The sequence below is a fragment of the Oncorhynchus mykiss genome, chromosome 13, assembly GCF_013265735.2.
Source record: "Oncorhynchus mykiss isolate Arlee chromosome 13, USDA_OmykA_1.1, whole genome shotgun sequence".
NCBI lineage: Eukaryota > Metazoa > Chordata > Actinopteri > Salmoniformes > Salmonidae > Oncorhynchus > Oncorhynchus mykiss.
Window position 1 is genome coordinate 20,355,873 of NC_048577.1, and position 22,223 is coordinate 20,378,095.

The 22,223-nt window shown below is 42.4% G+C and overlaps 1 protein-coding gene across 2 annotated transcripts; it reads right to left on the reverse strand.

The window, feature by feature from the left end:
• Positions 1-5,316: 5,316 nt before the first annotated feature.
• Positions 5,317-21,138, reverse strand: LOC110485883 (transcription factor Sp2). Of its 2 annotated transcripts, none has more exons than XM_021557085.2 (8): positions 19,664-21,138; positions 18,440-18,516; positions 11,845-12,546; positions 11,349-11,546; positions 10,330-10,615; positions 9,883-10,063; positions 8,221-8,414; positions 5,317-7,724 (listed from the first exon to the last, which is right to left on the reverse strand). In XM_021557085.2, exons 1-8 carry the CDS (start codon positions 19,731-19,733, stop codon positions 7,624-7,626), a joined length of 1,809 nt encoding a protein of 602 aa, XP_021412760.2. In that variant the 5' UTR covers positions 19,734-21,138; the 3' UTR covers positions 5,317-7,623. The 2 variants fall into 2 exon arrangements, with proteins under 2 accessions (XP_021412760.2, XP_021412761.2); XM_021557086.2 differs by having other exon boundaries at positions 19,642-19,707.
• Positions 21,139-22,223: the final 1,085 nt, after the last annotated feature.

The window sequence follows — 22,223 nt, forward strand, 5'->3', positions numbered from 1 at the left end:
ATGAGTATATGAATAAATTGAATGTTCTTTTAGAAAAGCATATCCCTTCAGAAAAGGAAGAAACAGATCTGAATACATCTCGAATAGAACTAGATCAAATGTAAACTGATTTAGCTAATACCGACTTTATTAGATCAAGAGCAAAATGGGTTAGAGGGTGGAAAAAAAAGTTACTTTAAGAGAAAATCTCTTTCTGCCTTAAATATTGACAATACCTTGTGTAAAAACCCTAAGTGTAAGGCTCTGTATTTATTTTCTTAGTCAACCGTGTGTTCTGTTTCTTTGTATTCTTGAAGGTAGCCCTGTCTTCCGTTTTGACTCTACTAAGACATTTCCTAGCTCGTGTGTGAGAACCAGTTATAGCCTTCAGTCCTACTTTTGATTCACCTGCCTGTTTGCCTACCTGTGTATGACCATTGCCTGCCTGTGACCACGATTCCTGCCTTCTGCAAGGGCGAAATATAAATTGATAATTTTAGCATATGCTAATAGACTTAAAATGGGCTTAAACCGGCGTATTATTGAAACCCAAATTGGTTTCATGAAAGGTCGCCACATCAGCTGTGACATTGGGTTAGTTTGAGACTTGATTGATTCAGTTGACCCCGAGGCTGATATTTTATTCCTCGACTTTTTTGAAGCATTTGATACAATTCAACACAATGCTAATACTTTCGATGTGCACTTTTGGTTTCGGGACTAGTTTTGTCTCTGTTATCAATATGTTTTATAAAGATATGAAGTTACGATTAATCGTAACACATCTCAAATATTCCATGGTTGCCCTATTTCAGCGTTCTTATTCATTTTAGTTGTAGAATTACTATCTATTAGCATTTTAAACAACCCTGAATTAAAGGGTATTTCAATATTTGGAAAATAAATACATATCTCAATTAGCAGACGATACCGCTCTGTTTCTAAAAGACAAGGGTCAAATTGCTTCTGCACTTAATGTTATCAAATCATTTCATTCTGCTTCTGGTCTGGAATTTCAATAATTGCAAAATATTGTCCCTGCATAACTTAAATGACCAATCTAATGAGAATATTCCAGTGAAAGATGCACATGGCGAAAAACCATATTGTCTGTCAACATCTCAATTTCTTTCAGAGATTAAAGAAAACGAAATCCATCTTTAATAACTGGCTCCAACATGACCTCTCTATTATTGGAAGGGTTTTATTGTTCAAAGCAGAGGGTCTGTCACGTTTTGTCTACCCTGCTCCATCCCTATTTGTAGCTGATCAAACCAGCAAGGATATCAAGAAAACTTTATATGGAAAAATAAACAACACAACCTTAAGAAGTCTGTAATATCAAACCAAAGAGCTGATGGTGGGTTTGAAGTACTATATTGAATTGATATCAACAATATCTTCAAAGTAAACTGGATAAAAAGAGGCATGCTTAGCTCTGAATCTATATGGTACTTAAATTCCCTGTCATATTTTTATGAAATTGGGTGGTCTTTCATTTTTTTGGAAGTGCAACTATTCTCCAGCAAAATTACCCATCAAACTGTCCAAATTTCATAAACAAGCCCTTTCAGCCTGTCCACAACTTCTCCCCACACAAGACACTTCTGTGGAACAACAAAGATATTGTTGTTAAAAACAAGTATTTGTTCTTTCCTAAGTGGTTTGAAATAAATATTAGATCTGTGCTTGATTTATTTGATAGAGAAGGAAATATACTCTCGTATAGAAAGTTCTTACAAACATTTAACTTCCCAATACATTATAAATAATGTAATGCTATATGCAAATCAATACCTTCAGGACTTACTCAATTCATTCAATGTAATTTATGTTTTGGAGAACATGTCAAGATAGATACACAACTAATGTTCGAGGTTGCCCCCTGCTGGAAAATAAATGTAATAATACATTCATAAAATAACTTTTTAACTCCAAGGACAAGATCTCTCCTAGAGCGAAATTCTTCTTGAATGCATATATTACTGAAATTGAATGGATGAATGCTTGGTTGCTCCCTCACAAATTTTGTATGTCAAAAAAGTAAAAGCATTCCACTTTAAAATCTTGCACAAAATATACCCTTGCAATAACTTGCCTAAATTCAAGGCCTTAAGAGGACTATGCCTTTTCTGAAGGGAAAACTTCTTTATATGTGTGACTGTGAAATTATTTTGGAGCGAGTTAAGTATTTAATTTTTTTATTTCATCAATAAGACCCATGTATTTACAATTAATTATATAATATGTTATTATTCAAATGAAAACAAAACTACTGAGTAAGTCGTTAATTTCTTCATTCTCTCTGGTAAATTGTATATACACAAAAACAAATATTTTAAATCTGTCCCCAAATGCAATATATTTTTACTTGAAATCCAATATTTAATAAATCTCTAGAATTAGTCAATAACAAAAAAAAAACACTGTATTCTTACAACTCTATCATAGGTTTGTACAACTGTAACCCCTGACCTTCTTACAGCTCTATCATAGGTTTGTACAACTGTAACCCCTGACCTTCTTACAACTCTATCATAGGTTTGTACAACTGTAACCCCTGACCTTCTTACAACTCTATCATAGGTTTGTACAACTGTAACCCCTGACCTTCTTACAGCTCTATCATAGGTTTGTACAACTGTAACCCCTGACCTTCTTATTTTATTTAAGGTACTTTAACGTTTGAAAGTAAATTGTTGTGATTTAATTTTTTTACTTTTAATGTTATTTTATGTTTCTTCCGAGAAAATATACGTGATGTCCTATGTTTTTTTGTTGTTATTGTATTGTAATTTGAAATGTTATGATACGATTTTTTTTAAATTCCCCAAAAAGTATATATTTATTTACAAAAAAACAGGGAGCGTTCGCAATTGTATGCAGTTGGTGAAGTCTTCTTCTTCGGTGGGGTTTATAGGCGGTTGGCATCCAACGTTATGGTGCATTACCGCCGTTTACTGTACTGGAGTGTGGGCCAGGTACAGGAAGAAACTGAATCCTACTTGCCAGCTCCGTTGCTCTTGAAAAAAATAATAACATATTTGAGACTATATCTAATTATGTTCTACTCAATATACTATTTAAACTAATTTCCTGTATCCCCTTCTCCCTCATACTAGATCTCAGCCTCTTTCCCTCTGATAATACCCACACTGTGGCAAAACATGCTCCGCTGTCTGTTTCCTGGCAATAACCACACTTTCCTGTTGGATGCTTTCCTATCACATTTAAGGATTTTTTCGAACCTACTGTGTCCCAGCCTCTCTTCAGTCGGTGAAGTCGATATTATTGTAATAAATTAAATCTTTGTTTATATTGTTGTAAATTCATTAACTAATTAATCTGAATCATCTACTGTGTACTGGCTTCATGAGATTATTGCAAAATTGCTACATTTTTAAAAGATTAGAATGCATTTACAATAACTTTCTAGATTAGAAATCAAAATGAAAAACATATTTTCAGCAAATCAATTAACAAATGTAATCAAAAACAACATATTAAAACGCTTAGATTTGTCAGGCTACACCAAATCAAATCAAATTGTATTTGTCACATGCCAAATACAACAGGTGTAGTATACCTTACAGTGAAATGTTTACTTACAAGCCCTTAACCAACAACTCAGTTTTAAGATTAAAAATAAATTAAAATAAATAAATAAAAGTAACAAATAATTAAAGAGCAGCAGCAAAATAACAATACCGAGGCTATATACAGGGGGTACCAGTAGAGTCAATGTGCGGGGACACCGGTTAGTCGAGGTAATTGAGGTAATATGTACATATAGGTAGAGTTATTAAAGTGACTATGCATAGATAATAACAGAGAGTAGCAGCAGAGTAAAAGAGGGGGGAGTGGGGCAATGAAAATAGTCTGGGTAGCCATTTGATTACAGTGGTTCTTCCTGTAAAAGTTGCGTCATACTGCAGCACACCTTGCGGGCTGACGCAGAATTCTATGGCAAGTTATTTAACTGTCAGCCATTGTTGCCATTAATGCTAGTTAGTGCTAGTTTGACCACCAGAGGGCATCTTTGAGAAGCATTTGACAGTCTTCAAAATTGTCTGTACTAGAGAATTTAAAACCTTTTTTGTAAGAACATACTATATGAGATTCATTTTTAGTTTAGCTTAATTAAATTGATTAATATGATGGTGTTTCTATTCCAGGAATAACAAAACCCTCAGGGTTTCCGTTAGGAAAATATGGCTCTGTACAACTTGACAGGTCGGGAGTAGGCTACAGTACTAAGACCATAACATTTCCACACCCTAATTGTAGTCTAACCAATACCCAAACGGAGATTCAGTGATCATAAAAATCTCATTGATTTATCAAGACCAGTCCCCATGCTTGTCTCAGAGCAGCACAAAATGGTGCTGAAATAGTTGACCACACGCAGGTAGGCTATTGTTTAAAATCCTATTACTTCTAACTTCAATATGCTTTAAATGCCACAAATAATTTAACACAATTCTTAAAACTCTAATGCTTTACTATTCAATAATTTCTGCCCTCCAAATGTATATTCATTATTTAAACACTGAACCCCCTAAGCAACGGGACTGGAATTGGTCAAACTTTCAGTTTAATACATGTCAAAATGATCCTCTTTCCCTAAAAGCATAATGGTCATTACTTTTTTTTTTTTTTTACATGAAAGGGGAGGTTAACTTGGACCCCCAGACAATCGATCTGAACTAGACTTAAGTTTCCTTTAACCCTAAAGAACATTATGTAGCAAACACACTTTTTTTTCTGAAATCAACTGTCCAGACATCAAGCCATGAAGGGGATACAGCACTGAGACCCTATAGCTCGGAATCACTCAATCTCTTCAAGAAATTATTTGATTTCCTCATTAGCCATGTACATTTGGCATAGGGTTTCCCAAGCTCGGCCAAAGTTTTTGTTTTTGCCCTAGCACTACACAGCTGATTCAAATAATCAAAGCTTGATGACGACTTGGATATTTGAAATCTGCTGTGTCGTCCTGCAATCAGGACCGGGCCCCAGGGCCGAGTTTGGGAAACCCTGATTTAGCGGACCCTCTTATCCAGAGCAACTTACAGCAGCAATTAGGGTTAAGTGCCTTGCTCAAGGGCACATCAGATTTTTTCACCTGTCAGCTCAGAGATTCTAACCAGCAACCTTTCAGTTACTGGCCCGACGATCTAGGCTACCTATTGCCCTATGTAAAACAAATGACAGCCAGGTAAATACTTGTACACAAACACACCTTTTTAAAAAAAAAAATCATCCTATGGTTCTCAGTGAGGGCAATCTCTTGTGAAGGCTGATGGGACCTGGACGAAGAAGGACAACCCAGAATACAGTTTGAATGTTTTATTGGAGGGTTGGGTGACTGTAAAAAAGGAGCAAGCACCTGTAGTAAGTGCCTTAATACAAGTTATAAAAGATGGGCAATAGCTGGATATCTGAGGACTCCTGTTAAACAACGGAAGTCTGAAATGGCACCCTATTTCCTATATAGTGCACTACTTCTGACCAGAGACCATAGAGCTGTGGTTGAAAGTAGTGCACAATATAGGGATTAGGGTGCCATTTCAGACACACACAGGATCTGAATCTATTACTGTGGTAGATCAAGTTTAGAGAGGGAAAAGCACCTGGTTCACTGAGACCAACATTAGGACCTTTTCAGTTTAGGTAAAAACTCATCCACTGATCATTACTTAAAAATCAAATAAAAATCACACATTTTCAACCTGGGCTCAAGTCAGTGCACATAAACATCGGCATTGTGTTACATAAGTTAGATAAAAATAAAAGGAATTCTACAAATGCCATTCCCTGGAAATTAGACAGAAATCTCTTTAAATACTGGGTGCAACTGTCTAAGGCAACTTTAAATTCGATAGAAAAGGGATCATCTAGAAGTAACGGTGTACAAAGCAGGAATGAAGCTATACAACGTCACATTACGCATTTTCCTTTCACACTGTACAGAGTCCACTTCCTTCAGCTCTGGCCAGGCCGGCCAAAATACAAGGCAGTGTAACTTTTTTTATCCTACATTTTACTGTGTCTCCCAGACACATTGTATATACACATTCAGGACATACAATACAAACATAAATATGAGCAGGACTTTCTTTCCGTCCCCAAGGCCCAGTTTAAGGCATCCAGACATACTGGACACCATTTTTCTATTGGCTATTCAATGAAATGTTGATCTCATTTTAAAATGCATGAGGACCATTTATTTTGGGGGGGGGGGGGGGGGGGGACATTTATAAATCTTTCCGATTAGTTGTGCAGTTAGCTACATAAACAGTCAATATGTATTAATCGAACAGAACTTATTGTAATACTACGAATAAAGGTTTAGCTCTGGTGTCCTTCCTTGGGTGTTCAAGGAATCGAAACACCAGAAACCTTAGATAAATAATAGTAGATAGCTTGTCAATTTTTTATGTCACACGAATCAGAAATGTTCTATCAAACATATTTGCCTCAGACGGATCTTAATGTAGATCATAATAAACAAGTTATGACAGGCCCGAGAAAGCATTTTAATGTTGATTATATGCATCTTGTGGCATGATTGTCATGCCAGACCAATATTTGGAACATATTTAGTTAATATCATAATGATATACACATACCAATGCACTAGATTTAAACTCATTAGGATGGGGTGTGTATTTAAAATAAATGAGTAACTCTTCACTCAAACAAAAAAAAATGCCAAAACCTAATTTACATCTGATATAAAAAACCTCCAGAAAAGGGTATTATGTCTGAACACCATAAATATCTATATTTGCCCATGTATGTGTGAATGTATGTTTGTACGCACATACACAAAATCTTTTGCCAACTTGGGTTTTCAGAAGTCTGGAACTGGGTAAGGTTTCAAGAAGTGGTCACCAAGGCCTCACAGATATGTAGGTTCATTCCAACCAAATCATTTATTTGTTGAAAAATCTATAATAGTACTTTGATATTGAACAAGAATAGAATTACAAATACCATTCAAACCGTGTAAAAGGATATGCATGTAGTGCAATTTACTGAATAGGATTTGTTTGACTGAAAAAAAGTACCTTGGATACCCGTGGGGCTTGAGGATCAACTTTGAAAAAAAACTTATTCTAGAGCTTCAACAACAATAATATTTGTTATTATTAACATTGAAAATAATAAAACATGGAAAAACAAGAAGGGGCAAGAGTGGCTGGAGTCTCCTTTGGGCTCGGGTACTTTGGTAGACTAAATCTATCCGTTTTTCTCTCATTCCTCCCTCAGGCCTGGTGACTGGATATGGTGCTCAGAGCATGAGGTCATCAGAACACAGCAGCCACGCTTGCCTATCTTTCTGGGAGACCGCCTTTCGCCGTTCTACGCATTCTGCCTACGTAGGTAAGCCTGCTGTCCGTAATTATATATATATATATATTTTATCATTAATAAATTGACTGGAACAGTTGAGTCTGTGGGGGGAGGATTGGTATGTACACCAGGCTACGAAGCCCCTGAGGGGGGAGTAAGGAGAACAGGGCGTATGGGGCCTTTTTGGGGTTCACCCATCATGAGACTACTCTCTTGGTATCCTCTCCTGCGGCCCTCTATGGGGTATAGTTCATCAGGACATGTCTGTGTATACAGCACAGCTCACAAGTTCTTGGTGTTTATGTGTGTTTTGTAATGCTTCGTGAGATGGTCGCTCCTCATGAACCGTTTCTGACACTGGTTGCACTCGAAGCGCTTGTCTCCTACAAGGAAAAGACAGAATAAAATCAGTGGTTTAATTTTCCTGCATAACACAAAACTATGAAAGAGCAATTACCATCCTTCTCTGCTGCAAGGGAATCTCTGCTACAAATCTGAGTGCCTGCTTGAGTCCTGGAAACTTCAGCAAAACTTAACATACTGTATGTTAATGTACTGCTCGAGTCCTGACATATGGTGAACACAATGGTGTATCAGAATGTTTTGGCATATGGAGTATTGTCGACTGACTTGTGCTAACCTTGCTGTGTACGTACCTCCTGTGTGTGTGTCCTGGGGTGTGTTCAGTAGGTGGAAAACATTTTGAAAACAGGGGCGGTACTATCGGAACTTGTCCAATAAGAACACAGGATTGTCATCATCCATTGCAAAACGTTTTGCTACGGTGCTCCTTACTGAACATGACCCAGTGTGTGTTGCAGACTTGACCTACATTTCACCCTACAGTGTGTATCAGCGTGTCTCCTGCGGTGGACAGACCTGTGTGTGTCCTGGCGTGCCGCTGCAGCTCGTCGCTGCGCGTGAAGCGTTTGCCGCAGAAGACCCAGTTGCAGACGAAGGGCCGCTCGCCAGTGTGCAGGCGCACGTGGGCCCGGAGGAGGGACGTTTTCCGGAACGTCTTCTCGCAGCCTGGGATGTGACAGATGTGCTTCCTCTTCCCTACCTCGCCGGGCCTGCACAACACAGAAAACACAAACTTAACTACACTATATATACACACAAATGTATGTGGTCACCCCTTCAAATTAGTGGATTTGGCTATTTCAGCCACACCTGTTATTGACAGATGTATAAAATCAAGCACACCGCCACGCAATCACCATAGACAAACATTGGCAGTAAAATTGCCTTACTGAAGAGCTCAGTGACTTTCAACGTACCACTGTCATAGAATGCCACCTTTCCAACAAGTCAGTTCGTCAAATTTCTGCCCTGCTAGAGCTGCCCCGGTCAACTGTAAGTGCTGTTATTGTGAAGTGGAAACATCTAGGAGCAACAACGGCTCAGCCGGGTAGTGGTAGGCCTCACAACCTCACAGAACGGGACCACCAAGTGCTGAAGTGCGTAAAAATGGTCTGTCCTCGTTTGCAACACTCACTACAGAGTTCCTCTGGAAGCAACGTCAGCACAAGAACTGTTATGTCGAGAGCTTCATGAAATGGGTTTCCATGGCCGAGCAGCCGCACACAAGCCTAAGATCACCATGCGCATTGCCAAGCGTTGACAGGAGTGGTGTAAAGCTCACCATTGGACACTGGAAGTGCGTTCTCTGGAGTGATGAATCATGCTTTACCATCTGGCAGTCCAACGGACGAATCTGGTTTTGGCGGATGCCAGGAGAATTTGACCTAACCCAATGCATAGTGGCAACTGTAAAGTTTGGTAGAGGAGGAATAATGGTCTGGGACTGTTTTTCATGGTTCAGGCTAGGCCCCTTAGTTCCAGTGAGGGGAAATCTTAACACTAGAGCATACAATGACATTCTAGATGATTCTGTGCTTCCAATTTTGTGGCAAAAGTTTGGGAAAGGCCCTTTCCTGTTTCAGCATGACAATGTCCCCATGCAAGCGAGGTCCATATAGAAATGGTTTGACGAGATAGGTGTGGAAGAACTTGAGCCCTGATCTCAATCCCATCAAACACCCTTGGGATAAATAGTTACTCCGAATGCGAGCTAATTGCCCAACATCAGAGCACCACCTAACTAATAATCGTGGCTGAATGGAAGTAAGTCCCTGCAGCAATGTTCCAACATCTTGTGGAAAGCCTTCTGAGAAGAGTGGAGGCTGTTATATGAGAAAAGGGGGGGGGGGGGGCAACTCCATATTAATGCCCATAATTTTGGAATGAGATGTTTGACAAACAGGTGTCCACATACTTTTGGTCATGTAGTGTATTCACTATATTTCTGCTTGGTGCACAGATATTAATAGCAGGAGGATGGAAAGTCGTTGCTTGCAATCGTGGTTGTTTCCCTGCCCCAATCTCACAAAAGGGTACACTTTTGCTATACAGGTATCAGTTTGTATCAACCAAGACTTTCCATTCTGGCAAAAAAATATATAGTTTAATACTGTATATAATGCTTTTTCCTACCAGGTGCTCAGGCCTGTCTCTAGTTTGCTAGTAAGAGCCACTTGCCTCTTCTCTGCGTCCTTACAGTTGGGGCAGGTGCAGGCCATGCGGCGTTTCTTCTCCCCAGGCTGGCCCTGCAGCTCCAGAGCCAGAGTCTGCTCCATCTGCACCTGGTGGCCCTGGGAGGTCACGCCGCCCAGCTGGAGGGCCCCGCCCTGCACCGTCTGCACTGTCAGGTGCTGCTGCCCTGAAAGAACAGTAGAGACATTTTAACATCTTGCACATGTATAATAAACATATATTGTACATATATAAAGCTACTTTACACAGACATGCACACCCCAATCCACACACACATACTGACACATGACCACTGACACACACATGCAGGCCTCCATTAGCTTGCTAAAAGTCCATTGGAATGAAAAACGTTTTAAAAGGAAGACAGTATGGAAATAAGAGTGGATATGGATATGGTCAAGCACTTTTTATATTTGTCACGAACACACACACCTCCTGCATTGGTGATGGTGACGGGCACTCCTTGCACCTGGACCCCGTTAATGTTTATAGTCTGCACGGCCTGGCCCCCCGAGGAGAGCTGGGCCGCGTTCAACGCTATCATCCCCCCCGCCGGAGCTATTTTTGGTAGGGTCCTCTCCTTCCTGCCCCCCGCCAGTGTTCTCTTGGTGGCCCCCACGGACGACAGGGTGGTGGTGACCATGCTGGAGGGCGTGGAAACTGTGGTTTCCTGGAGCTGCACAGTCTGCCATTCGCCTGATGCTGTTTTGATCAGCAGCTGAGAGGAGCACAGGGGTGTCAGACTAACATGGAACAAGTCTGTCAGATTAGGACACATTTCTGTATTAAAAGGCCCACTTTTATGGTTTCATTACATTTCAGCTGTTTGGAAAGCGCATGTGCAATCAATCAAGACTGAATCATGGAAACTCTTACTGACAGCTGTGGCTGCTTCGCGTGACGTACTGTTGTCTCTAACTTCTTGCCCTTTGTGCTGTTGTCTGTGCCCAATAATGTTTGTACCATGTTTTGTGCTGCTACCATGTTGTGATGCTGCCATGCTGTTGTCATGTGATGTTGCTACCATGCTGTGTTGTTGTCTTAGGTCTTTCTTTATGTAGTGTTGTCTCATGTCGCGATGTGCGTTTTGTCCTTTACTTTTATTTTTAATCCCAGCCCCCGTCCCCGCAGGAGGCCTTTTGCCTTTTGGTAGGCCGTCATTATAAATAAGAATTTGGCCTTAACTGACTTGCCTATTTAACAAGGTTACATACACAAAAATAAAAATAATAAACATGTGGGTAGCCTGGAGTGAGTGTAGAGAGGTGGTGTGCATGCAGCATCTGTAAGAGTACTGTGTATGTGGCCTGTGTGCATGACGACATTGGCAACTTCAGACTGACCGATCTACAAATCACCTCACATCCTAACTAACTACTCTGAGTAACTCCTATATCTGTCAGTTTGCTGAGAGAGCTACATTGATGATCTCTAACAACTTGTGTGTGTACCTGAGTGGGCTCTGGTTGCAGGCTGGGTGCAGGCTGTCTCTGGGGGACCTGAGGCAGGGTGGCGGAGGCGGCCTGCACCACCTTCAGAGCCTGCTGGGGGATCTGGACCACCTGCTGCTCCTGTTTCTGCTGCACCAACTGCACCAGCTGCTGCTGGCCCGACCCGGTGTTCTGCACGATCAGGAGCTGGTTCCCCGCCTGGGGAGAACACCGAGAGAGCAGCAATGAAACACAGCCCTAAATCTGTCCAATACTTACTCATACAGGGACCCCAATACTGGAGGTTGAAGGGTTGATAGAGTAGGATAACCCTCATGTAAAGCATAGCACTTTGAGTTTGAGAAATACAGATGAAATCATTACTCATTTACACTCACTCACAAGCATTGTAGACATATTCAGTAATTAGTACCCATTTGTAGCCCAATCAAGCAAGTGAACTAGTCCACAAGTCATGGTTGACCCCACACCAAATGCAGCAGAACAACAAACATACCTGAATAATATTCTCCCCGGCTTCTAACAATATCGTCTCCATCTGCTCGGGGGGCGGAGAGGTGGTCTGTGGTGGAGGGGCTGCTGCCACCAGCTTCTTCCTTCCTCGTCTGCCCTTCGTTGGAGGGGGAGGAGCTGCTGCTGGCTCCTCTCCGGTGGCTACGTTGAGGGGCAGCGTGAGCCCGCTGGGCAGCCGCACCACGTTGGCTGCATTGGGTTTCCGCCCCCTGGGGGACGGCTTGATGGCCACCGTCTTCTGCGGGGTGATGGGCGCGGTAGCGGGCTGCGGCTGGGGGACCGTCATGGGCGTGGTGATGATGGCCTGGTTGGTACCCGGGATGAGCTGGATCTGTCCGCCCTGCTGCATCATCTGGATGGTCTGTGTGCCTCCCAGCTGCGGCATCACCTGGTACTGGATGTTGGATGTTTGATTCGAGCGGCCTGGGCTCTGCTGGATGGTGAGGACGATGGGGGTGCCGGGGCTGTTGGAGCCCAGGCCCGCTGGCAGCTGGATCACATTTCCTTTAGCGGACAGGAAGCCCAGGTTTTTGGGAGGGGCGGGGGCGATGGGGGCGGGCTTGATGGGGAGGAGACGGCGAGGTTGGGGTTGGGCAGGAGGGGCGCTGACAGGGGCCTGAGCGGCAGGGGGGCCGATCTTACTGCAGGTGGCGGCCAGGAGGGCCAGTGGGGAAGGCTGGGAGTCCTGTACAGGATATGAGAGAGAGAGAGAGAGACAAATGGTTCGGGGTGGAACAAGTTGGACACAAAGGATTTACTGTTGATACCAGACCCGGGCGAAATCCCCGTCATTTGCATGAAGAAGCGACGCCGATACAGGGGACGCAGGTCCAGGTGCCTTGTGAGAATTTGCCGGTGAGTGGGTAACCCGTCTCTACCATCCGTCCTATTGGCCAACGTCCAGCCATTGAAGAATAAACTGGATGAGCTCAGTTCAAGACCACCCTACCAACGGGACATTAAAAACTGTAATATCTTATGTTTCATATGAGTCGTGGCAGATCGACGACATGGATAATATACAGCTGGCTGGGTTCTGTGCATCGGCAAGACTTAAGAGCTGCCTCCGGTAAGACAAGGGGTGGCGGTCTATGTCTATTTGTCAATAACAGCTGGTGCGCAAAATCTAATATTAAGGAAGACTTGAGGTTTTGCTCTCTTGAGGGTAGAGTATCTCATGATATGCTGTAGACCACACTATTTACCAAGAGTTTTCATCTATATTTTTCATAGATGTCTATTTACCACAACAAACCGATGATGGCACTAAGACCGCACTCAACGAGCTGTAGAAGGCCATAAGCAAACAGGAAAATGCTAATCGAGAGGCGGTACTCCTAGTGGCCGGGGACTTTAATGCAGGGAAACAAATCCTTTTTACCTAATTTCTACCAGCATGTTACATGTGCAACCAGAGGGGAAAAAAAATCTAGATCACCTTGACTCCACACACAGAGACGCGTACGAAGCTCTCCTTCGCCCTTCATTTGGCAAATCTGACCATAATAATATCCTCCTGATTCCTGCTTACAAGCAAAAACTAAAGCAGGAAGTACCAGCGACTCGTCCAATACGGAAGTGGTCAGATGACGCAAATTCTAAACTACAGGACTATTTTGCTAGCAGACTGGAATATGTTCCGGGATTCATCCAATGGCATTGAGGAGTATACCACCTCGGGTCATCGGCTTCATCAATATGTGCATTGATGACGTCGTCCCAAGTAACCAGAAGCCATGGATTACAGGAAACATCCGCACTGAGCTAAAGGGTAGAGCTGCTGCTTTAAAGGGAGTGGGACTCTAACTCGGATGCTTATAAGACATCCCGCTATGCCCTCCAACAAACAGGCAAAGCGTCAATACAGGACTAAGATTGAATCCTACTACACCGGCTCTGACGCTCGTTGGATGTGGCAGGGCTTGCAAACTATTACGGACTACAAAGGGAAGCCCAGCCGCGAGCTGCCCAGTGACACGAGCCTACCAGACAAGCTAAATTACTTCTATGTGCACTTAGACACTGAAGCATGCATGAGAGCAACAACTGTTCCGGACGACTGTGATAGCCAATGTGAATAAGTCCTTTAAACAGGTCAACATTCACAAGGCTGCAAGGCCCGACGGATTACCAGGACGTGTACTACAAGCATGCGCTGCGCTGACCAACTGGCAATTGTATTCACTGACATTTTCAACCTCTCCCTGACCGAGTCTGTAATACCTACATGTTTCAAGCAGACCACCATAGTCCGTGCCCAAGAACACCAAGGTAACCTGCCTAAATGACTACAAACCCGTAGCACTCACGTATATAGCCATGAAGGGCAGTGAAAGGCTGGTCATGGCTCACATCAACACCATCATCCCAGAAACCCTAGACCCACTCCAATTTGCATACCACCCAACCGATCCACAGATGACGCAATCTATATTGCATTCCATACTGCCCTTTCCCACCTGGACAAAAGGAACACCTACGTGAGAATGCTGTTAATTGATTACAGGTCAGCGTTCAACACCATAGTGCCCTCACAGCTCATCACTAAGCTAAAGACCCAGGGACTAAACACCTCTCTATGCAACTCGATCCTGGACTTCCTGACGGGCCACCCCCAGGTGGCAAGGGTAGGCAACAGCACATCTGCTACACTGATCCTCAACACAGGGGCCCCTCGGGGGTGCGTGCTTAGTCCCCTTCTATACTCCCCATTTACCCACTACTGCGTGGCTAAGCATGACTCCAACATCATCATTTTCCGAGGACACAACAGTGGTAGGCCTGATCACTGACAACAATGAGACAGCCTATAGGGAGGAGGTCAAATACCTGGCAGTGTGGTTCCAGGACAACAATCTCTCCCTCAAGGTGATCAAGAAAAAGGAGATGATCGTGGACTACAGGAAAAGGAGGGCTGAGCACACCCCCATTCTCATCGACAGGGCTGTAGTGGAGCAGGTTGAGAGCTTCAAGTTGCTTGGTGTCCACATCAACAACAAACTAACATGGTCCAATCACACCAAGACAGTCGTGAATAGGGCACGACAAAACCTATTCCCCCTCAAGAGACTGAAAAAATTTGGCATGGGTCCTCAGATCCTCAAAAGGTTCTACAGCTGCAACATTGAGAGCATCCTGATTGGTTGCATCACTGCCTGGTATGACAACTGCTCGGCCTCCGACCACAAGGCGTGTAGTGCGAACGGCCCAGTACATCACTGGGGCCAAGCTTCCTGCCATCCAGGATCTCTATACCAGGCGGTGTCAGAGGAACGCCCTAAAAATTGTTGAAGACTCCAGCCACCCTAGTCATAGACTGTTCTCTCTGCCATCGCACAGCAAGCGGTCTAGGACCAAGAGGCTTCTAAACAGCTTCTACCCCCAAGCCATAAGACTCCTGACCATCTAGTCAACTGGCTACCCAGACTAATTGCAGTGCACCCCCCACCCCCTCTTTACACCACTGCTACTCTCTGTGGTCATCTATGCATAGTCACTTTAATAACTCTACCTACATGTACATACTACCTCAACTATCCTGTGCCCCCACACATCGACTCTGTATTGGTACTTCCCGGTATATAGTCTCACTATTATTATTTTACTGCTGCTCTTTAATTACTTGTTACTTTTACCTCTTATAGTTATCCATATTTTTTTCAAACCGCATTGTTGGTTAGGGGCTTGTAAGTAAGCATTTTACCCTAAGGTCTACCTACGCCTGTTGTATTCGGCGCATGTGACTAATACAATTTGATTTGAAACACAACAGACCAGCAAAATTGATAAAAGGTTGTGGTGGCAGTAGAAGGAACAGCGGCAACAGGAAAAACCTTGGTACTTTCACACTAATATATGGTAAAGAATGCAAGCGACTTCAATAGCTAACATAGGAAAAAAACATCACCTGATTCTCTCACACACACCTCCCACTCCTCTTTCTACTCAACTAGTCTAAAGGCCAGTTTTATTGCTTCTTTAATCACAACAGTTTTCAGCTGTGCTAACATAATCGCAAAAGGGGTTTCTAATGATCAATTAGCCTTTTAAAATGATAAACTTGGATTCGCTAACACAACGTGCCATTGGAACACAGGAGTGATGGTTGCTGATAATGGGACTCTGTATGCCTATGTAAATATTCCATAAAAATACAAATCAGCCGTTTCCAGCTACAATACAGTTGTGGCAAAAAGTTTTGAGAATGACACAAATTTTCACAAAGTCTGCTGCCTCAGTTTGTATGATGGCAATTTGCATATACTCCAGAATGTTATGAAGAGTGATCAGATGAATTGCAAAGTCCCTCTTTGCCATGCAAATTAACTGAATCCCCCAAAAACATTTCCACTGCATTTCAGCTCTGCCACAAAAGGACCAGCTGACATCATGTCAGTGATTCTCTCGTTAACACATGTGAGTTTTGACGAGGACAAGGCTGGAGATCACTCTGTCATGCTGATTGAGTTCGAATAACAGACTGGAAGCTTCAAAATGAGGGTGGTGCTTGGAATCATTGTTCTTCCTCTGTGAACCATGATTACCTGAAAGGAAACACGTGCCGCCATCATTGCTTCGCACAAAAAGGGCTTCACAGGCAAGGATATTGCTGCCAGTAAGATTGCACCTAAATCAACCATTTATCAGATCATCAAGAACTTCAAGGAGAGCGGTTCAATTGTTGTGAAGAAGGCTTTAGGGCGCCCAAGAAAGTCCAGCAAGCACCAGGACCGTCTCCTAAAGTTGATTCAGCTGCAGGATCAGGGCACCACCAGTACAGAGCTTGCTCGGTAATGGCAGCAGGCAGGTGTGAGTGCATCTGCACGCATAGTGAGGCAAAGACTTTTGGAGGATAGCCTGGTGTCAAGAAGGGCAGCAAAGAAGCCACTTCTCTCCAGGATAAACATCAGGGACAGACTGATATTCTACAAAATGTACAGGGATTGGACTGCTGAGGACTGGGGTAAAATCATTTTCTCTGATGAATCCCCTTTCCGATTGTTTGGGGCATCCGTAAAAAAGCTTGTCCGGAGAAGACAAGGTGAGTGCTACCATCAGTCCTCTGTCATGCCAACAGTAAAGCATCCTGAGACCATTCATGTGTGGGGTTGCTTCTCAGCCAAGGGATTGGGCTCACTCACAATTTTGCCTAAGAACACAGCCATGAATAAAGAATGGTACCAACACATCCCCCGAGAGCAACTTCCCCCAACCATCCAGGAACAGTTTGGTGATGAACAATGCCTTTTCCAGCGTGATGGAGCACCTTGCCATAAGGCAAAAGTGATAACTAAGTGGCTCGGGGAACAATACATCGATATTTTTGGTCCATGGCCAGGAAACTCCCCAGACCTTAATCCCATTGAGAACTTGTGGTCAATCCTCAAGAAGCGGGTGGACAAACAAAAAACCAACAAATTCTGACCACCTCCAAGCATTGATTATGCAAGAATGGGCTGCAATCAGTCAGGATGTGGCCCAGCAGTTAATTGACAGCGTGCCAGGGCAGATTGCAGAGGTCTTGAAAAAGAAGGGTCAACACTGCAAATATGGACTCTTTGCATCAACTTCATGTAATTGTCAATAAAAGCCTTTGACACTTATGAAATACTTGTAATTATACTTCAGTATTCCATAGTAACATCTGGCAAAAATATCTAAAGACACTAAAGCAGCAAACTTTGTGGAAATGAATTTGTCATTCTCAAAACTTTTGCCCACGACTGTAGTCATTTACAACATTAACAATGTCTACACTGTATTTCTGATCAGTTTGATGTCATTTTAATGGGGTAAAAAAAAATGTTTTTATTCCAAAAACAAGGACATTTCTAAGTGACCCCAAACTTTTGAACGGTAATATTATATATTAGAAACGTTGAAGAAACAATACTCCAAGCAGCAGCTCCATACTACTTGTTAGAGCTAGAGAACTGATACTGTATACTGGTTGTTGGGGTGGGCTTGGCGTGGGGGGGTCCGTGGGTGGCTTTTGATAATTTTAATGGATTCCTCATGTCTAACTCATTGTTAGGTAGAATTAAGGTCCAAATTCGATGTTAGTTACTATAATTATTGAAGATATGAATCTTATAAATGAAAATGCCCAATTTGGGTGCCATCAATCGGCTTTACTTATCAGATATCAAATTATATTGCAACAAAACGTTTCAGGAATGCTAATCTTATCCGTTTCTAACTACAGAAATGATTTCTGAACAATCGGAGATGGTGGGTGTCAATGCTCTTTCTTGTGCTTTTTGAAGTGGAGTGACTCTTGTGCAACAAAGCTTGGAGAAAAGTTTTTTTTTTTTAACAAATAGAAAGTTATCATGAATTTCACACAGCCCTAGGTGGAACACAGTTTACATACAGGAGGTTAAGCTACATCTCACCATTGGCAACCAATAAAATACATAAACTTCAAAATTCACAATAGGATGGCATTGCTGGACTCAGTATTCACGCTTTAGTCAAATAATGAACCTCTTGGTTAATTTTAAAAAACCACTGGTTGATATTTACACATCCGAGAACCACCGAGAGGACAAGCAGGAAGTAGTCTAGCTGTGACTCACTTGAGAGGAAGTGGCAGAGGGTTGGAGATACTCGCTGGGACTGACAGCAACAGTGGTGGCCATACTGTCCTGTTGATCTGCAACATACATGGAAACACACATTGCATATACTGTAAATAGTCTTAACACATTTCAAGTACCAAAAATAATGCAGGCCACTGTCAATACGTCTGCTGCAGAGATTCAGGAAATTATTAAATCCGAGGGAGCTGTTTTGCCCTAAACGCATGCAAAGTAATTCAAATAAGACACAGTACACAAAGGAAAATGGGCACTGCAACTCTAATAGATTAGTTGTGGCTGGCTAGCTACCACCCCGTGAATGCCAGTCACATCAGACTTTGGTGTAAATTGCGTGACCTTTAATCCGTACTAAAAGTGCGGGTCTATGCCAATAAAAGATAGTCAGACTCATGCATTGCTAACTACAACTCCTAGTCTTCAGAATACAGAATTAAAAGGCCCTAAAAAAATACAGTATGATAGCTAGCAAATGGGCACAGCAGAGAGCTACTACTTGTGTACAGTGAGTTGGTGGCTACTGTACCTGGCTGAATTCTCACGCAATCTCACAAATAGCTCAAGCATGATAATGTATCGCGAGAGTATTAATACAAAAATTGGACTGTACAAATAATATGCACTGTGGATTATTGGGGTCAGTTGCAATCATGACCAATGTGACTGTCTCTTTAAAATCGGATATTTCATGCTTAGAATATTTTTGGAGAGCGGCCTGAAAATAGCGCCGCCATCAAACGTACACAGATAGCCAGCAAACCATTTCGCTTGCAAGAAGCTAACTGGAAGTCAAAAATGAAACAATTAGCTGGCATTGCAAATACTTTCTCGTGCAGCTGACTTTTCAAAGTGAGTGGAACAAACAGCCCATTGCGATACATGCATGTGGAATTTGTTTTAATGTGAGATATCGAAAATGATTATCATCAATGTATAGCTAACAGTAGCTGGAATTACAAACAGGATTCAGCTTTACTGGCTAGTATGCTAAGCTAGATACGCGTAGCAAATCAAACTCTTTGATACTGAAAAAAAGGCAGCCCTTTTCCGGAAGTGCATAGCTGGCTTGCACAATGCTCCTACTCAACAACAAACATAAGGAATTTCCAGCACAAACTGTTCGATGTGTTTTCTTTAACATAGACCAAATTGTTTTACGAAGTACAATGTAATATAAATACCAATGTTTTAATTCCTACCCACCGCTCATGACGACACTCGCTCTCCGTGAGCCTTCACGAGCAAGCCCCTGGAAGATTCCGCCCACGCTCATGGACCAATCCACGCGCTATTGTTGAATGAAGGATGCCCAGGCCAGCCAATAGACACGAGCTCTCAATGTGATTGAAATTCAATTTTGCCAATGAAAAACATGAAACCTCACACAACCGTCGATGGATGCTATTTTAACCAATGGAGTATACAGATTATGGTCTATGGGGTGGGTTTTAAGGGAAAAGGTGGACCAGGCAAAGGGCCTATTATACTGGTTTTACATTTAAATGACGTCTATAATGTCCAATAAGAGCTCTATGGGACAAATCGGTCAAACTCAGAATGACATCCATTTTGATCAATGAGTTTGTTTTAAGCCATTTGATTCAGGTAATACCTACGACAAAAGCACAGATACAGTATGTTATTAGAATGGATAGGCTATACTCAGTCTGTCATAGTCAACACACAATAAGGCTTACGGATGACGAGGTATGAAGGTAGTGCTGATAAGGACACAGGGCAAGCTGTTACAAACTCGTTTCTGTCACTCAAACTAAATTACAGCTGATCTGTAGTGATGTAGATCCTCAGGTAATCTATAGTAATAACATGTTTTCTAAATACTCACCTACACCTATGTGAATATCCCAGTCATTAGTCATCTTTTAAAGGTGTAGTAGCGCGATCATTGAGTGCATGCAAAATAGGCTTATTATGCACGATTATCAAGCTTGCAAAATTATGTCTAAGGGAACTATCAGACGTGTATTTCTGCTTATTAAAACATTATAGTACCACAATGCACTAGCACCTGGTGGCCTACCATTTTTAGGCTGATTTGATATATGACATGGCTAATACCCTATAGAGAAGGTGTATTCAAGTCTTACCCTACAAGGTCCGGAAGCCTGCAAGTGCTCAGTTCTACCTGATCATTCATTTTACCACCTCATCTAAATCAGTCCCTGATTAGAGGTGAACGATGAAAACAAGCAGTGGAACGAACTGGCTTCAAGGTCCAGAGTTGAGTTTGATGGGTATAGAAACCAGTCAGCAACAAGAGACCAGTTCATGGTTAGGGTCATTTCCATTTCAACACAATCAGTAAAATAATTACACACAAAAATTCAGCTCAGAATTGAAAATATCAAATAATTAAACCCTTAGTGTAGACCTGCTGGACCTTCTTATCCAATTTCCTATTTCAATATATAATCACAAACCCATTTACACAACTGGATTCTCTCTATAGAGGCCAATCACCAATACTGCTGGCATAGTTAGATGCCAAGTTCATGTGTTGTCCATCCATTAAGTTGGCCCCCAACAAGCATGTGTGTTTGAGCAGTCCTCATTCTCTGTATTACAATTCAAGTGGGTCAGAAGTTTACATACACTAAGTTGACTGTGCCTTTAAACAGCTTGGACAATTCCATAAAATGATGTCATAGCTTTAGAAGCTTCTGACAGGCTAATTGACATCATTTGAGTCATTTGGAGGTGTACCAGTGGATGTATTTCAAGGCCTACCTTCAAACTCAGTGCCTCTTTGCTTGACATCATGGGAAAATCAAAAGAAATAGACCTCCACAAGTCTGGTTCATCCTTGGGAGAAATTTCCAAACGCCCGAAGGTACCATGTTTATCTGTACAAACAATAGTATGCAAGTATAAACACCATGGGACCACACAACCATCATACTGCTCAGGAAAGAGACGCGTCCTAGAGATGAATGTATTTTTTTCCCCCGAAAAGTGCAAATCAATCCCAGAACAACAGCAAAGGATATTGTGAAGATGCTGGAGGAAACAGATACTAAAGTATCTATATTCACAGTCAAATGAGTCCTATATCGACATAACCTGAAAGGCCGCTCAGCAAGGAAGAAGCCACTGCTCAAAAACTGCCGTAAAAAGCCAGATTACGGTTTGCAACTGCACATGGGGACAAAGATCGTACTTTTAGGAGAAATGTCCTCTGGTCTGATGGAACAGAAATATAACTATTTGGCCATAATGGGGGAGGCTTGCAAGCCAAAGAACACCATCCCAACCGTGAAGCACAGGGGTGGAAGCATGTCATGTCATGTCACAGCATGTCATCATGTTGTGGGGGTGCTTTGCTGCAGGAGGGACTGGTGCACTTCACAAAATAGATGGCATCATGAGGCCGGAAAATTAGGTGGATATATTGAAGCAACATCTCAAGACATCAGTCAGGAAGCTTGGACGCAAATGACCCCAAGCATACTTCCAAAGTTGTAGCAAAATCACTTAAGGACAACAAAGTCAAAGTATTGGAGTGGCCATCAAAAAGCCCTGACCTCAATCATATAGAATATTTGTGGGCAGAACTGAAAAAGTGTGCGAGCACGGAGGCCTATAAACTTGACTCAGTTACACCAGCTCTGTCAGGAGGAATGGGTCAAAATTCACCCAACTTATTGTGGGAAGCTTGTGGAAGGCTACCTGAAACGTTTGACCCAAGTTAAACAATTTAAAGGCAACGCTACCAACTACTAATTGAGTGTATGTAAACTTCTGA